At 55.2% G+C, this 12,983-nt stretch overlaps 1 protein-coding gene across 1 annotated transcript; it reads left to right on the forward strand.

Annotated features, from left to right (window-relative positions):
- Positions 1-381: 381 nt before the first annotated feature.
- On the forward strand, positions 382-7,001 carry SLC39A3 (solute carrier family 39 member 3). Its single transcript, XM_061150740.1, has 5 exons — positions 382-507; positions 800-885; positions 1,068-1,183; positions 1,898-2,230; positions 6,064-7,001. The coding sequence occupies exons 4-5, from the start codon at positions 2,021-2,023 to the stop codon at positions 6,796-6,798; spliced, it is 945 nt and encodes a 314-aa protein (XP_061006723.1). The 5' UTR covers positions 382-507; positions 800-885; positions 1,068-1,183; positions 1,898-2,020; the 3' UTR covers positions 6,799-7,001.
- Positions 7,002-12,983: the final 5,982 nt, after the last annotated feature.

The raw sequence follows: 12,983 nt of genomic DNA on the forward strand, positions 1-12,983 counted from the left end.
TCCTGGCACATAGGAAGCAGAGATGTTGAAGGGATAAATCTGCTTCTTAAGCCGACAGGAAGGGCATCAGCAGCCAGGACGCTCCGAGAGGGACAGTCACTCGTAGTAAATCCTTTCCTGACAACGGCCAAGCCTCGATCCGAACGGGATTCAGCACCAGGAGCCCCTGGACAGCTCTGGAAGCCAAATACTCCCGGAACCCTTCTTCTAAAGTCTTAGTTTCCCGCCGGAGCCGTCTTGTGGCCGTACCCGCCGCTCAGTGGGAGGAAACTACTTTCCCTTGCCGGTAGGAGAGGTGGAGTCGCAGTTTGAGTGGCAACTGTAACAGCCAATGGCGTGAAGAACGTGGCCCGCGGCGCTTGGGGCGGCCACTGGTCAGAGGCGTGGGCGGGGCGTAGACAGCGGCGCGCCGAGCTAGGGCTCGGCCGGGATCCCGGCAGAAGGGTAGACACCGCCCGGCAGTTGAGCGGCAGACGGCTCTGGCAGGCGGGCGAGGACCCGGCGGAGGTACGTGCGGGCCGGGCCTGGGCGGCTCGGGACCAGGCGGGCTCTGCTGCCCATTAGCCGAGGCCCCGCCTTTGATTTGCGTCGGGTTCCCCCAACGCAGCGTGACTTGTCCCCTGTCGAGCGGGGCGCCGGGTGCAGCGCTGGGTACACAGAAGGTGCTCAATAAATGCTGAGTGAGAGGATGAATGAATGAGGCCGTCCCCTCTGCCTAGCCCTATTAGCCCCCGGTTTGAGGGCGTCCAGGCCACCCTCACCTCTACGCTACTGCCTGCGGCATTCCTGATTCTGGCAGGTATTTATTGGGCGGTTACTGTGTACCTGGCTCCGGACTGAGGAAGACAGACTTCTTGATCCTGTGGAAGTCGCAGCCCAAGGCAAGTAAGGACATTCGGGGATTTTATGTAGTTTCCTGTATCACCAGTGATGCCTAGGGCCGGGGTGTGAGACATCTCCCCCCTGGTGGCATCTGAACTGACTCGGGGACGCGGGCAGTGAGAACTGAGAGGTTGGGGGGCAGCCGCAGCCTCTTGTATTAATGGTGACATTTTCGGTCTGTCTAGGGCGAGATCGACTTCAGTTTGGCTCATCGTGTCCCATAAAGAGGTCCACATGCTTCAGCTCATCCGTTTGTTCAGCCAACTGTTACTGAAACATCGGTTCTGCTCTGGGCCTTGAGGTGGGTACAGCCGGTACCATTTAGGGCAGGGGGAGGCCCCCTCAAGGGGTCCTGGAGGCAGCAATCTGAAAGGCAAGCATCACTGGAAGGTTAGGGAAAAGTGGCTTGGGGAAGAGAGCAGGCTTGCCACAGTCAGGGACCACAAAGGCCAGTGAGGGGAGGCAACGCAGAACCTTTGTTTCAGGGTAAAGCTGTTGGATTTTACATAAGGGCAGGGGGATCTAGAACATTGTGCAATGATGGAAGTGTTCTCTTTGCTGTCCAGTATGGTGGCTGCTAGACTCAGGTGCCTGCTGGACACTTGAAATATGGTTAGCGTGACTGAGGAGCTGAATTCTACTGAATTTTATTTAAATGTTTATTATTTTTTTTGCCTGCACTGGGTCTTAGTTGTGACATGTGGGATCTAGTTCCCTGACCGGGGATTGAACCCGGGCCCCCTGCACTGGGGAGTCTTAGCCCCTGCAGTGGAGTCTTAGCCACTGGGCCAGCAGGGAAGTCCTTATTTCTGCATTTTATTTAATTAACTTACACAAACTCATGTGTCTAGTGACTGCCATACTGGACAGTGCAGCCGTGGAGAATTTTCTGCAGGAGACAATGACACATGCTAGGCCTGGAGTGGGTAGAAATACTGGGGGTGATGGGCTTGGTTTCTTGAGCTGGTCAGAGGACCAGTCCAACAGCTGACGCGGTTGCCCCTGACATTCACAGAGGCTGGACTGAGGCATGAGCCCCCAGCTGTGTGGTTGGACCCCCTAGCGCACTGTGGGACGGGAGTGTGCACCCACACATGGTTTGGCCAGACGGCGACCAGAGCAGCCAGGGGACACCACCATGGTGAAGCTGTTGGTGGCCAAAATCCTCTGCATGGTGGGCATGTTCTTCTTCATGCTGCTCGGCTCCCTGCTCCCCGTGAAGATCATCGAGATGGACTTTGAGAAGGCCCACCGCTCGAAAAAGATCCTCTCGCTCTGCAACACCTTTGGCGGTGGGGTCTTTCTGGCCACGTGCTTCAATGCTTTACTGCCGGCTGTGAGGGAAAAGGTAAGGCTCCCTGGGCTGGCAGTAGTGGCCCTTGGCACCTTATGGCCAAGCATCTCTGCTGCTTTTATTTTTTCCATTTTTTTTTAAATGAGATATAATTGATGTACAATATTTTGTCAGTTTCAGGTATGCAACATAGGGATTCACAATTTTATAAAGGTTATACTCCATTTATAGTTATTAAAGGGCTTCCCTGGTAGCTCAGCTGGTAAAGAATCTGCCTACAATGCAGGAGACCCTGGTTCAATTCCTGGGTCAGGAAGATCTGCTGGAGAAAGGATAGGCTACCCACTCCAGTATTCTTGGACTTCCCTGGTGGCTCAGCTGGTAAATAATCTGCCTGCAATGTGAAAGACCTGGGTTTGATCCCTGGCTTGGGAAGATCCCGTGGAGAAAGGAACAGCTACACACTCCAGTATTCTGGCCTGGGGAGAATTCCAGGAACTGTATAGTCTATAGGGTCGCAAAGAGTCAGACACAACTAAGCGACTTTCACTTTCACTTTCTTTATAGTTATTAGAAGCTATTGGCTATATTCCCCATGCTGTGTAATACATCCTTGTAGCCTATTTATTTAATCTTTTCCGTCTTTATTTATTTCTTTGGCTGCACCAGGTCTTAGTTGTGGTACATGGGATTTTCACTGTTACATGCACAATCTTCTTTGTGGTGTGTGGAAGCTTTAGTTGCAAACTCTTAGTTGCGGCAATTTGGACTCTTGGTTGAGACATGTGGGATCTAGTTCCCTTAAGAGGGATCAAACCCAGGCCGCCTGCATTGGGAGCTCAGAGTTTCAACTGTTGGACCATTAGGGAAGTCCCTATTTTATACATGATAATTTGTGCCTCTTAATCTCCTACCTTTGTCTTGCCCCTCCCCCATCTCTGGTACTTTTCAACCCTGATATCAAGCTTAGGGACCTTGACACTATAAGAGTGAGGGGAAGTAGAAAATGAACTTGCTATGTGACCATGAGCTGGTAGCTTTTCCTTTCTGAGTCTTACCTGGTAAACAGGGGGTTTGAGCAAGACCTGGGGTTCCCAGATGGTATGCTCATCAGTCGTTACTTGACCAGACCACTCACACCAGGCATGTGCTCTTTGTCCTGAAGCTGACGATTGTGGCCTCTCTTCAACTCCTGTATCAGTCAGATGTTTGCTGCATAACAAATTATTACAAACTTAGCATCTTAAAACAGCACATATTTTAAGACCACAGTTTCTGTGGGTTAGGAGTCTGGGTTACACTTGGCTGCTGGCTTTCATGAGGCAGCAGCAGAGGTATCTGCTGGGCTGTGGTCTCATCCCAAGGTTCAGCTGGTGACAGGTTGGCATCTGAGCTCACGTGGTTGTAAGACATAGTTCAGTTCCTTCTTGATTATCAAACTGGGGCACAGTTTCTCCCGAGCTCTTGGCTGGGAGTCACCCTCAGTCCCTGGCCACATGGGCTTCCTCACTGTGCTGTCTGCTTTATCTACAAGCCCTATCCTGTGCCTGGACTGCTGACATTGAGGGCTGGGCAGTGTCTTACACTTCTAAGCTTGTGTTCCTCCATTACGGAGCCTGGGAAACTTGTGCACTTGGCATCAGTGAGGATGAGATCTGAGTCCTCTCTGATGTACTCTCTACCCGCTTTCTGAATTCCGACAGTGTCACCACCAGCCTGGACTACTGTAATGGCCTTGCCCCTCCCTGTTCCCCTTCAGCGCTCAGGGCCCTCTCACAGTCCTCCCAGAACCACACCTGTGCCATACCCCTGCCCCAGACTCCCCAATACCTCAGTGGGCCAGGCCCCTCCTCCTGGCCACCCGCCAGCCCCCACCGGAGCTCCTGCTTCATGGTCCAGTGTGGCTGCCACTGACCATTCCAGCTGGTCAGATTTCAGTGAATTGAAATCGAACACAATTCAACAGGCCAGTCCTCAGCTGCACCAGCCACATTTCAAGTCCTCAAGGGCCACGCGTGGCTGGTGGGTTCCATGTTCGACAGCATAGACAGAGAACGTTTCCGTCATCTGGAAGGTTCTGTTGGACGGTACTGGCTCAAGGGGTCTGGTGAAGACAGCCAGATGTGCTGGCGAGCCTCCTATTGGTTCTCAGCACCTTCACCCAGGAGGGTGGAGTGACAGGGGGCCCCAGAAACAGCCTCTTGAGTCATGTGGAAGCAAACCAGTGGAGGCCTCAGGGCCAGAAGACCTGACTGACATCACCATCTGGAGGCCAGAGGTCCAGGACCAAGGGGTCAGTGGTCTGGGTCCTTCTGAGGCCATGAGAGTGAATCTATCCCGTGTCCCTCCCGACTTGTGGGGATCGTCTGCAGTCCCTGGTGTCCCTGGCCCTGTATGAGCATCACCCCATCTCTGCCTCCGTCATCACATGGCCTCTCCCTGTGTCTCTGTGTGTCTCTCCTTTTCTCTCTCAGAAGGACACCTGTCATTGGATTCAGGCCCCATCCTTATCCAGGAAGATGTCATCTCAAGATCCTTATCTTATGAATGAGTTTCTTGGGGTGACCATGACAGAAGATCAGAGATGGGGGGCTTGAACAGCAGATACTTACTCTCTCCTTGGGCTGGAAGCCACAAGTCTGAGATCAAGGTGCTGGCAGGGTGGGGCCTCCTGTGGCCTCTCTCCCTGCCTTGCAGACAGCCATCTCTTGCAGCCTCTTCACAGGATGGCTCTTCTTCTTCCTGTTAGGACACCACCTAGTGGCTTAGGGCTACCCTGACAGCCTTCTTTTAACTGAATCTCCTATTTGAAGACCTTTTCTCCAAATAGGGTTGGTTTTGAGGCACCAGGCTTCCCTGGTGTCTCAGACGGTAAAGAGTCTGCCTGCAATGCAGGCAGGGAGATCTGAGTTCAATCCCTGGGTCAGGAAGATCCCCTGGAGAAGAGAATGGCAACCCACTCCAGTATTCTTGCCTGGGAAATCCCATGGACAGAGGAGCCTGGCGGGCTACAGTCCGTGGGATTAGAAAGAGTTGGACACAACTTAGGGCTCACACACACACACCTGAGGCACTAGGGACTGGGAGACTTTCATATAAAAGTTTCTGTTTGTCAGGGACACAGCTCAGCCTGTTGCACCTCAGTTATGTCTGCAAAGAGCCTTCTTCCAAATGAGGTCACTTTCTGAAGTTCCTGGTGGACATATCTTTAGCACACTACACTATTTTATTTTTTTTAATATTTGTCTGTTTGCTTGTTTTAGAAGCTACCTGTAGATGGCTGGAGGAGTACAGAAAGGAAGGGTATCTTAGAGGGTATCAAATGGTTGCTCTTATTTTTTATTATTTTGGCCACACCGAGCAGCATGCGGAATCTTAGTTTCTCCAGCAGGAATCAAATTCGTGCCCCCTGCTGTGGAAGCATGGATTCTTTTTTTTTTAACTATTATTTATTTATTTACTTATTTTTGGCCGTGCTGGGTCTTCTGGGTCTTACTGCGGTGGTTTCTCTTGTTGCAGAGCACAGCTTCAGTAGTTGTGGCCCAGGGGCTTAGTTGCCTCAAGGCATGTGGGATCTTCCTGGACCAGGGATCAAACCTGTGTCCCCCTGCATTGGCAGGCAGATTCTTAACCACCAGGCCATCAGGGAATTCTCCAAACCATTTACAAGTTGGTCAACAGATTGGAAGTGGCGTGAGCTCTATTCCCTTTCTAATAGATTTTTTTTTCAATCCATCGAGGATGAGTCACTGTCCCCTCCCCTTTTTAAAACCTGTATGAACTGGGTATTTCTGTCATATCTGGTGACCTGTTGTATGGGCAGTGGGGTTACGGTCTCTGGCCTCTGAACCTCTCCCATCCTTTCCCCCTGGCACTCTCCACTCCAGCTCCAGGAAGTCCTGACTCTCGCGCACATCAGCACCGACTACCCACTGGCCGAGACCATCATGCTGTTGGGCTTCTTCATGACTGTCTTCTTGGAACAGCTGGTGCTGACCTTCCGCAAAGAGAGGCCAGCCTTCATCGACCTGGAGACATTCAACGCCAGCTCAGACGCTGGCAGCGACTCAGAGTACGAGAGCCCCTTCATGGGTGGCCAGCGGGGCCACACGCTCTATGCAGAGCCACATGGGCACAGCCACGGCCTGAGTGTTCAGGAGCTGTCACGCTACAGCCCGCTGCGGCTCCTCAGCCTGGTCTTCGCCTTGTCGGCCCACTCGGTCTTTGAGGGCCTGGCCCTGGGCCTGCAGGAGGAAGGGGAGAAGGTGGTGAGCCTGTTTGTGGGAGTGGCCATCCACGAGACGCTGGTGGCTGTGGCCCTGGGCATCAGCATGGCCAGGAGTGCCATGGCCCTGAGGGACGCAGCCAAGCTGGCCATCACCGTGAGCGCCATGATCCCACTGGGCATCAGCCTTGGCCTGGGCATTGAGAGCGCCCAGGGTGTGCCCAGCAGCGTGGCCTCTGTGCTACTGCAGGGCCTGGCGGGTGGCACCTTCCTCTTCGTCACCTTCTTCGAGATCCTGGCCAAGGAGCTGGAGGAGAAGAGTGACCGGCTGCTCAAGGTCCTCTTCCTGGTGCTGGGCTACACTGTCCTGGCTGGCATGGTCTTCATCAAGTGGTGACAGCTCTGCCCCCACCCAGCCGGAGCCCCACAAGATGCACAGGGCCCTGCCCCGCCTCCCCTGAGGGTTAGAGCTCAGCCCCTAGGCCATGCCTGCACATAGAAGGGCCACCTGGGACCACACTACACCCCACATCCTGCACCCCGAGCCTTGGGGCCCCACTCTTACTTTTACAAATTCTTCTCTTAAAAGTATTTCCCAAAGCTGTGTGGCCATGTCATCCTCGGGCGCGGGGATCTGGTGACTCATAGGGGAGGCGGGGCGGGACCCAGACCCTCCTCCCCACACACCCCAGCTTGGACGATATGGAAGTGGCCAGCCTCTGTCCTCCTTGCCGGTGGTGGCTCAACTGGTAGAGAATCCACCTGCAATACAGGAGACTCTGGTTCGATTCCTGGATTGGGAAGATTCCCTGGAGAAGGGATAGACTACCCATTCCAGTATTCTTGGGCTTCTCTAGTGGCTCAGATGTTAAAGAATCTGCCCACAATTTGGGAGACTGGGTTCGATCCCTGGGTCTGGAAGATCCCCTGCAGGAGGGTATGGCTTACCCATTCCAGTATTCTTGCCTGGAGAATCCCCATGGACAGAGGTGCCTGGAAGGCTACAGTTAACGGGGTCACAAAGAGTCAGACAGGACTGAGCAACTTAGCACCTGTGGCCACCCTCAGCCTCCCCTGGAGCCCTGCAGCATGCAGCTGGCGGAGTGTCCCCAGTGTTAGCAGAGGGGCCAGGCGCTGTCACGTGACACCCTGAGTGGTTTCCATTAGGAGGGCCCTGCAGGGAGCCTCTGTTCAGGGTTAGTTGGAGGCCCTGTTCAGGGTTAGTGGTTCCTGCTGCCTGAGGCTGTGCTTGGTGGGTGGACGTATGGTTTCAGGAACCCCGGAGACACCCTGTTCCCTGTTTTCGGTGCGGCCTGCCTACATGGGGAGGTTGCCACCCAGGACCTGGGGCTGAGCTCTTTGGTTCTGGTCCAGAGACACATATGGGGAGGTTCCAGGTGCCCAGGGACTCCCGGCAGGCCAGGGTCAGGGGCCAAGTGACTCAACTCCCCCCACTAGGCACAAATGAAGCTCAGGTTCAGGAGTGCAGGGGACTAACAGCCCTGTGGGGCTGGCGTACACCCTTCCCTCCATAGGAATGAGCTGTGTTAGTGTTGTCAGGGCAACCAGCAGACGCCCCCAGGGATGAGCCAGGGCTGAGGGCCCTTTCTGGGGACTTGGCTGTGTTTCTCTGGCACGGCCTTGGCTCCTCTAGGCCTGACCCCATTACGCATACCCTTCCTGCCAACTCCTTCTCCCATTCAGCTGGGGGCCCAGGCACCTTCCTAGAATCTCTAGTCTACTCCTGTCTCAGTCAGGGTCACTGCCCAGACCCATGCCAGCAAGACCTGCTGTGGCAGTGGGGTTGTTTGCGCTCCCTGACGAGGACAGGCCCCCGTGCCCTGTGGGCCTGGGCTCAGCAGGGACTCTGGCCCGAGTGTACCTGGAGCATTTAATTGCTGTTTGAGCGGTCACCCCAGGTCCTGGCCTGCTGCTGCCAGCCAGGCTCCAGAAGCATGAGAATGCACAAGCTCCGTCAGTTTCCCTGCCAGTCTCAGGGAACAAGGGTGTATGTCCAAGCACCCCCACCAGTGCTGATGGAAGTACTGGGCCTGTTTCTAGGAACATCTATCTGGCTTTTACCAGCACCCGCATCTGAAGTTCACCTGGCCTGATGCTGTCCCCATGCCAGGCAGGTGACCCCCGCGGGGGTAGGAACACATCCGCACCTTGTCCTAAGCCCAGCGCTGCTGGTGATGGCCTGCCCCCGCTTCACTCTGCCCTCAGCGGGCAGTATCCAGTGGTCTGCTAGATTCCAGGGCCTGTCTTCAGATGGACGGGTGCGACCCGTACAATGGGGTAGGGTCCCTCAGGGGCTCCTCTTCCCAAATCCAGTAGGAACCTCCCGTGGGGTCTGCTCTAGGAGTCCCCACTCCATACGCCCTGTCACCTAAGCACACACACAGCAGGGTCCCTGCCCTTCTGCCTGCCATCAGCTTCCTGGATGTCCTGGGGATACCGCAGGCCTGTCCGCCCCTCAGTCCCCACATTTCCCCTTCCATCCCTCCCACTGGAGCCCTCAAAGCCCTGCCGTTTCCCCTCACTCTGAGCCAGCTTTTGGACCAGGAAGGGCACTGCAACACCAGCAAAGAGGGGGAACCCCAGTGGGCCCCACTCATGTCTTAGACACTGCCACCCCAGTCCCTGGCGTCCTTGGATCTCCAGCCTGCCCAGCCTCTGTCAGGCTCTGGCCTCCTTCCAGGGTCCTACCAGCCCCAGGAGAACTGCTTCCAGGCCCCTGGGGATGCTGTGTGGTGTAGGAGAGGACACAAGCTGTCTCATCCACCAGCCTCCCCCAAGGCTACCCCTCCTGTCTGCTGTCGGAGGAGCCAGGGTCAGTCCCAGGGTCTGCTTCTCACTGAGATGATGGTGTCAGTCAGTTGTGGTCAGCTCTCCCCTCTTGGGGTGAGGGTCAAAGCTGAAAGTTGAGGTGAGAAGAGAGGCTCATCTCATCCAAGAGGGGCCAACCTCACTCCTGAGGGCCCCTGGCCCAAGGTGGTCGTGTCCAGTCTAGACCAGGGTCTTCTGAGGACAGCTCAGTGGCTCCACCTTCCCACGGGCTCTGATGTGAGAGTGCCACGTGGTGACGGCACTTCAGCTTTGGCTGAAGAAGCCTGTGGGTTGGAAACCCACCTCCTGGGACCCCGGACCAGCCGTGACACAGAACTGCACATTGGCCACAAAAGCCTTCATCCATCTCTAACTTTGCACCTTCGAGGAAGTGTCACTCTGAGCTCTCTGTGTCTCATGGAGGAGAAGGGGGTGGACTCCTGCTGATGATCTGTTTAACGTTGCACGGCGACCAGGCACAACCACCTTTGCTTGGACGCCAGCAATCCCAGACAGCACAAATGCCTTTCTGTTTGAAAAATAAATAAAACACGAAGCTTTCAGTACAAAATACCAGGTGCCACCTTTATCCGGATGTGCCCAGCTGGGTCAAGGCCACCCCAGCCACTTGGCCCTGACCAGGCAGGCTCCTGGTGGTACGATTATGGAGACACTAGGGGAAGAGCAGAGGCACTGCTTGGAGCTCTGCAGACAATAGAGTTGACCCAGAACCTGGCTTCAGTCCTTGGCGGAGCATCACCCTCCCTCGGCCCTGCTGCCCTCCACAGTCTGCCGGGAGAGGAGGGGAGTCGGGGCTCCCAGTGCAGGCTGTAGCTGGATGGAGTCAACTGGGTTCCCCTTCCTGATCCTGAGACAAAAGAGAAGAAAATTAGGAGGCGGCACCCAGGCTTCGCAGATTGAATCAACCATAATAACAGCATGTCTCAGCCTCTGTTGTCTGCTGTTTACATTTCTGGTGGGGAATTCATTAGCATGGGGCTGGGAGAAGGAGCCTGGTTCCCAGCCCTTCTGTGTCTTTTGGGCCTGAAAAGCAGGCATCAGACGGTTGGTATGTCCCTGCACACTGTGCCTCCAGGCCTGCCCCGACCACCAGCCCTGGACCCTCAGCCCTGCTGAGAGGAGAGGGCTGTCGGAGCCCTCCTGTCCTTGCCCCTGTTCACCATGAGCAGCTAGCTGTCCGTCAGCTTTGTGACAGAGTCAGTGACCTACCCACCTGACCTTCCAAGATCCTCCCGCAGGCCAGGAAGAGGCCAAGGAGGACTGCTGCAGGGCGTGGGGGTGGTTCTGAGAAGGCCCTAGAACTCTGTCACATTGCTGAGGCCAGACTGGGCTGCTTCTGCAGACCCTCCCCCCACCCGCTCCTGTCACCCCCGAGACCTCTACAGCTCCCAGGGCAGAAACAGCTGACTGGCCAGACAGCAGTGTTCTGGCCAAGGACCCAAGTGCTTGCTGTGTGCCTCGCCAGGCTGGAGAGAACAGGATGGGCAGTTGGGCCTTTCAGAGCCCCCGACCCAGTGCCTACAGGAACAGCTGAAGTGCTGTGTTTAATACAAAGGAAATGGCCATGATGATTCACACACTCTCCCTCAAGGGACCGGCTGGGCCTCCCTCTGAGCTAGTTCTGGTCCTGCCACTCGGGTGGACAAACTGACCCTAGAAAATGATCCCTGCACCACCACCACCCCCCCCTCCCCCGCCCAACTCCCACCCCCGACTCCTTCCGCCAACCTCCTGCTCGGCACTGGGGACATTCACCCGTCCTGAGCCTTATAGGATGTGAGCAGCAGTCCTGGCTGGGGGTGGGGTTGGAGATTTTGCATTTCCTCCAAGCTCCCAGGTGATGCTGGTTAGGGGACACGTTTGAGATCCATTTTGACCTACCCTAGGGTTCCCTCAGAACTTCTGACCTGGGGCCAGTTCATCCCCCGGGGAAGGATGTGAGCAGCAGTCCTGGCTGGGGGTGGGGTTGGAGATTTTGCATTTCCTCCAAGCTCCCAGGTGATGCTGGTTAGGGGACACGTTTGAGATCCATTTTGACCTACCCTAGGGTTCCCTCAGAACTTCTGACCTGGGGCCAGTTCATCCCCCGGGGAGGTCATTGTGGATGCTGTGAGGTATGGAGCAGACTCCCTGCCCCCACCCACTTGGCACCAGGAGCTCCCCCTGGTCATGATAGCCACAAATGTCCCAAGATATCTCTCAGTGTACCCTGGGGGCTGGATCATCCACAGGTGAGACCCACATTCATAGAGCCTAAGCAGCTCACTTTCCAAAAGTGAGACTCATGATACATGGACACGAAATGCATTAAGTGCCTTGAAGATAAAAAAAAAAAAAAAAAAGCAGGGCTTCCCTGGTGGCCCAGTAGTTAAGACTGTGCTCCCAATGCAAGGGGACACGTCAGGGAACCAGATCCCACAGGCTGCAATTAAAGATCCCGTGTGCCGTAACTATGACCTGGCACAGCCTAAATAAATAAATAAATATTAAAAAAAAAAAAAAAAAGGCAAGATAGAGGAAGAGCCAGGAAGGGAGGCAGAGGCTATTTTATTTATTTTTAAAATTTATTTATTGATTTTAATTGGATGATAATTATAATATTGTGATGGTTCAGAGACTATTTTAACATCGTGGTTGGGGGGAATCTTTGAAGGTTTCACTCCAGTCAGAAGATGGGGGGGGTGGGCATTTCTGGTGGAGGGAGTGGCCTGCAAAGGCCCTGAGGTCTCCTGCACATCGTGGTCCTTTCCTCTGACTGATCAAAGCTTCCCTGTCTTATCTTTCGCTTAAAGGGGTTCATCCTGCCAGTGGCAAAGTCTACAGTGATGGAGGCGGTGATAACCATACAGCCCAGGATCTGGAGAAGCCCCTCTGGCCACCTCCAGGGGCCAGGCAGGTGACCTCAGCCAGGGACCAGCCTCTTCCACCAGGGCCTGGGGTCCAGCTTCCACAGGTGCCGGCTGACAGAATTGAGACACCAGCCTGTTCATTCGTCAAGGCAACATGTGTTTTGACAAACGATATTCTTATTTTTAAATGTTGACACCAAACTTAAACAAAAAAACCTCTGTGGACCGGTGAGAGCATCGGTGAGAGGCTGTGGTGCCCAACCTCAGCTTCGCCCACATAATTGCATTAATCCCAGGAGCACAGAGAGAGCAGGGCATGAGACCCAGCTGCTTTGCTCCCTGCACAGTGGGCCTGGAGGCTGTCCCTCACCTGGAGCAGCCAGCAGGAGGTCCCTAGGCTGTGAGGCTAGGCAAGGAGCTGGGACCTCCTCCTCGATGAGGAGATGTCCCGTTGCATATAGGAGGACTTGTGCAGATCAAGGACAGCAGAGGCCAGGTGGGGGTCCCTGGCCCAGGCCCCCAGACAGCCAGGGACAGAGGGAGGCTGGCTCAGAACCCAACGGGCCCCAGCTCTAGCCACACACCCCCCCTTGCCTCTTCCCAGCTGGGCTGCCTTGGGAGAGCTGATTCCCTTTGCTGACCTGAAGAAACCCAGCACACTTCTGTGCTGGCTCACGAAGGCCAGGGCTCTCCCGACTGGCTGTGAAGGGGGACTGCTGCCTTGGTTTGGGGTGCTCAGGTGGGGGTTGGGCCCCATGCCCAGGGAGAGCCAAGCAGAGACTCTGGGCCAGTCCTGCCCTGGCTCACGAGGCTGAGAGGCTGGCCTGGGAGCTATAAATAGCAGCCACAGAGTGGAACTGCTCTTGGTGCCCACGCTGCTCCG

This window comes from Dama dama, chromosome 9, assembly GCF_033118175.1.
Source record: "Dama dama isolate Ldn47 chromosome 9, ASM3311817v1, whole genome shotgun sequence".
NCBI lineage: Eukaryota > Metazoa > Chordata > Mammalia > Artiodactyla > Cervidae > Dama > Dama dama.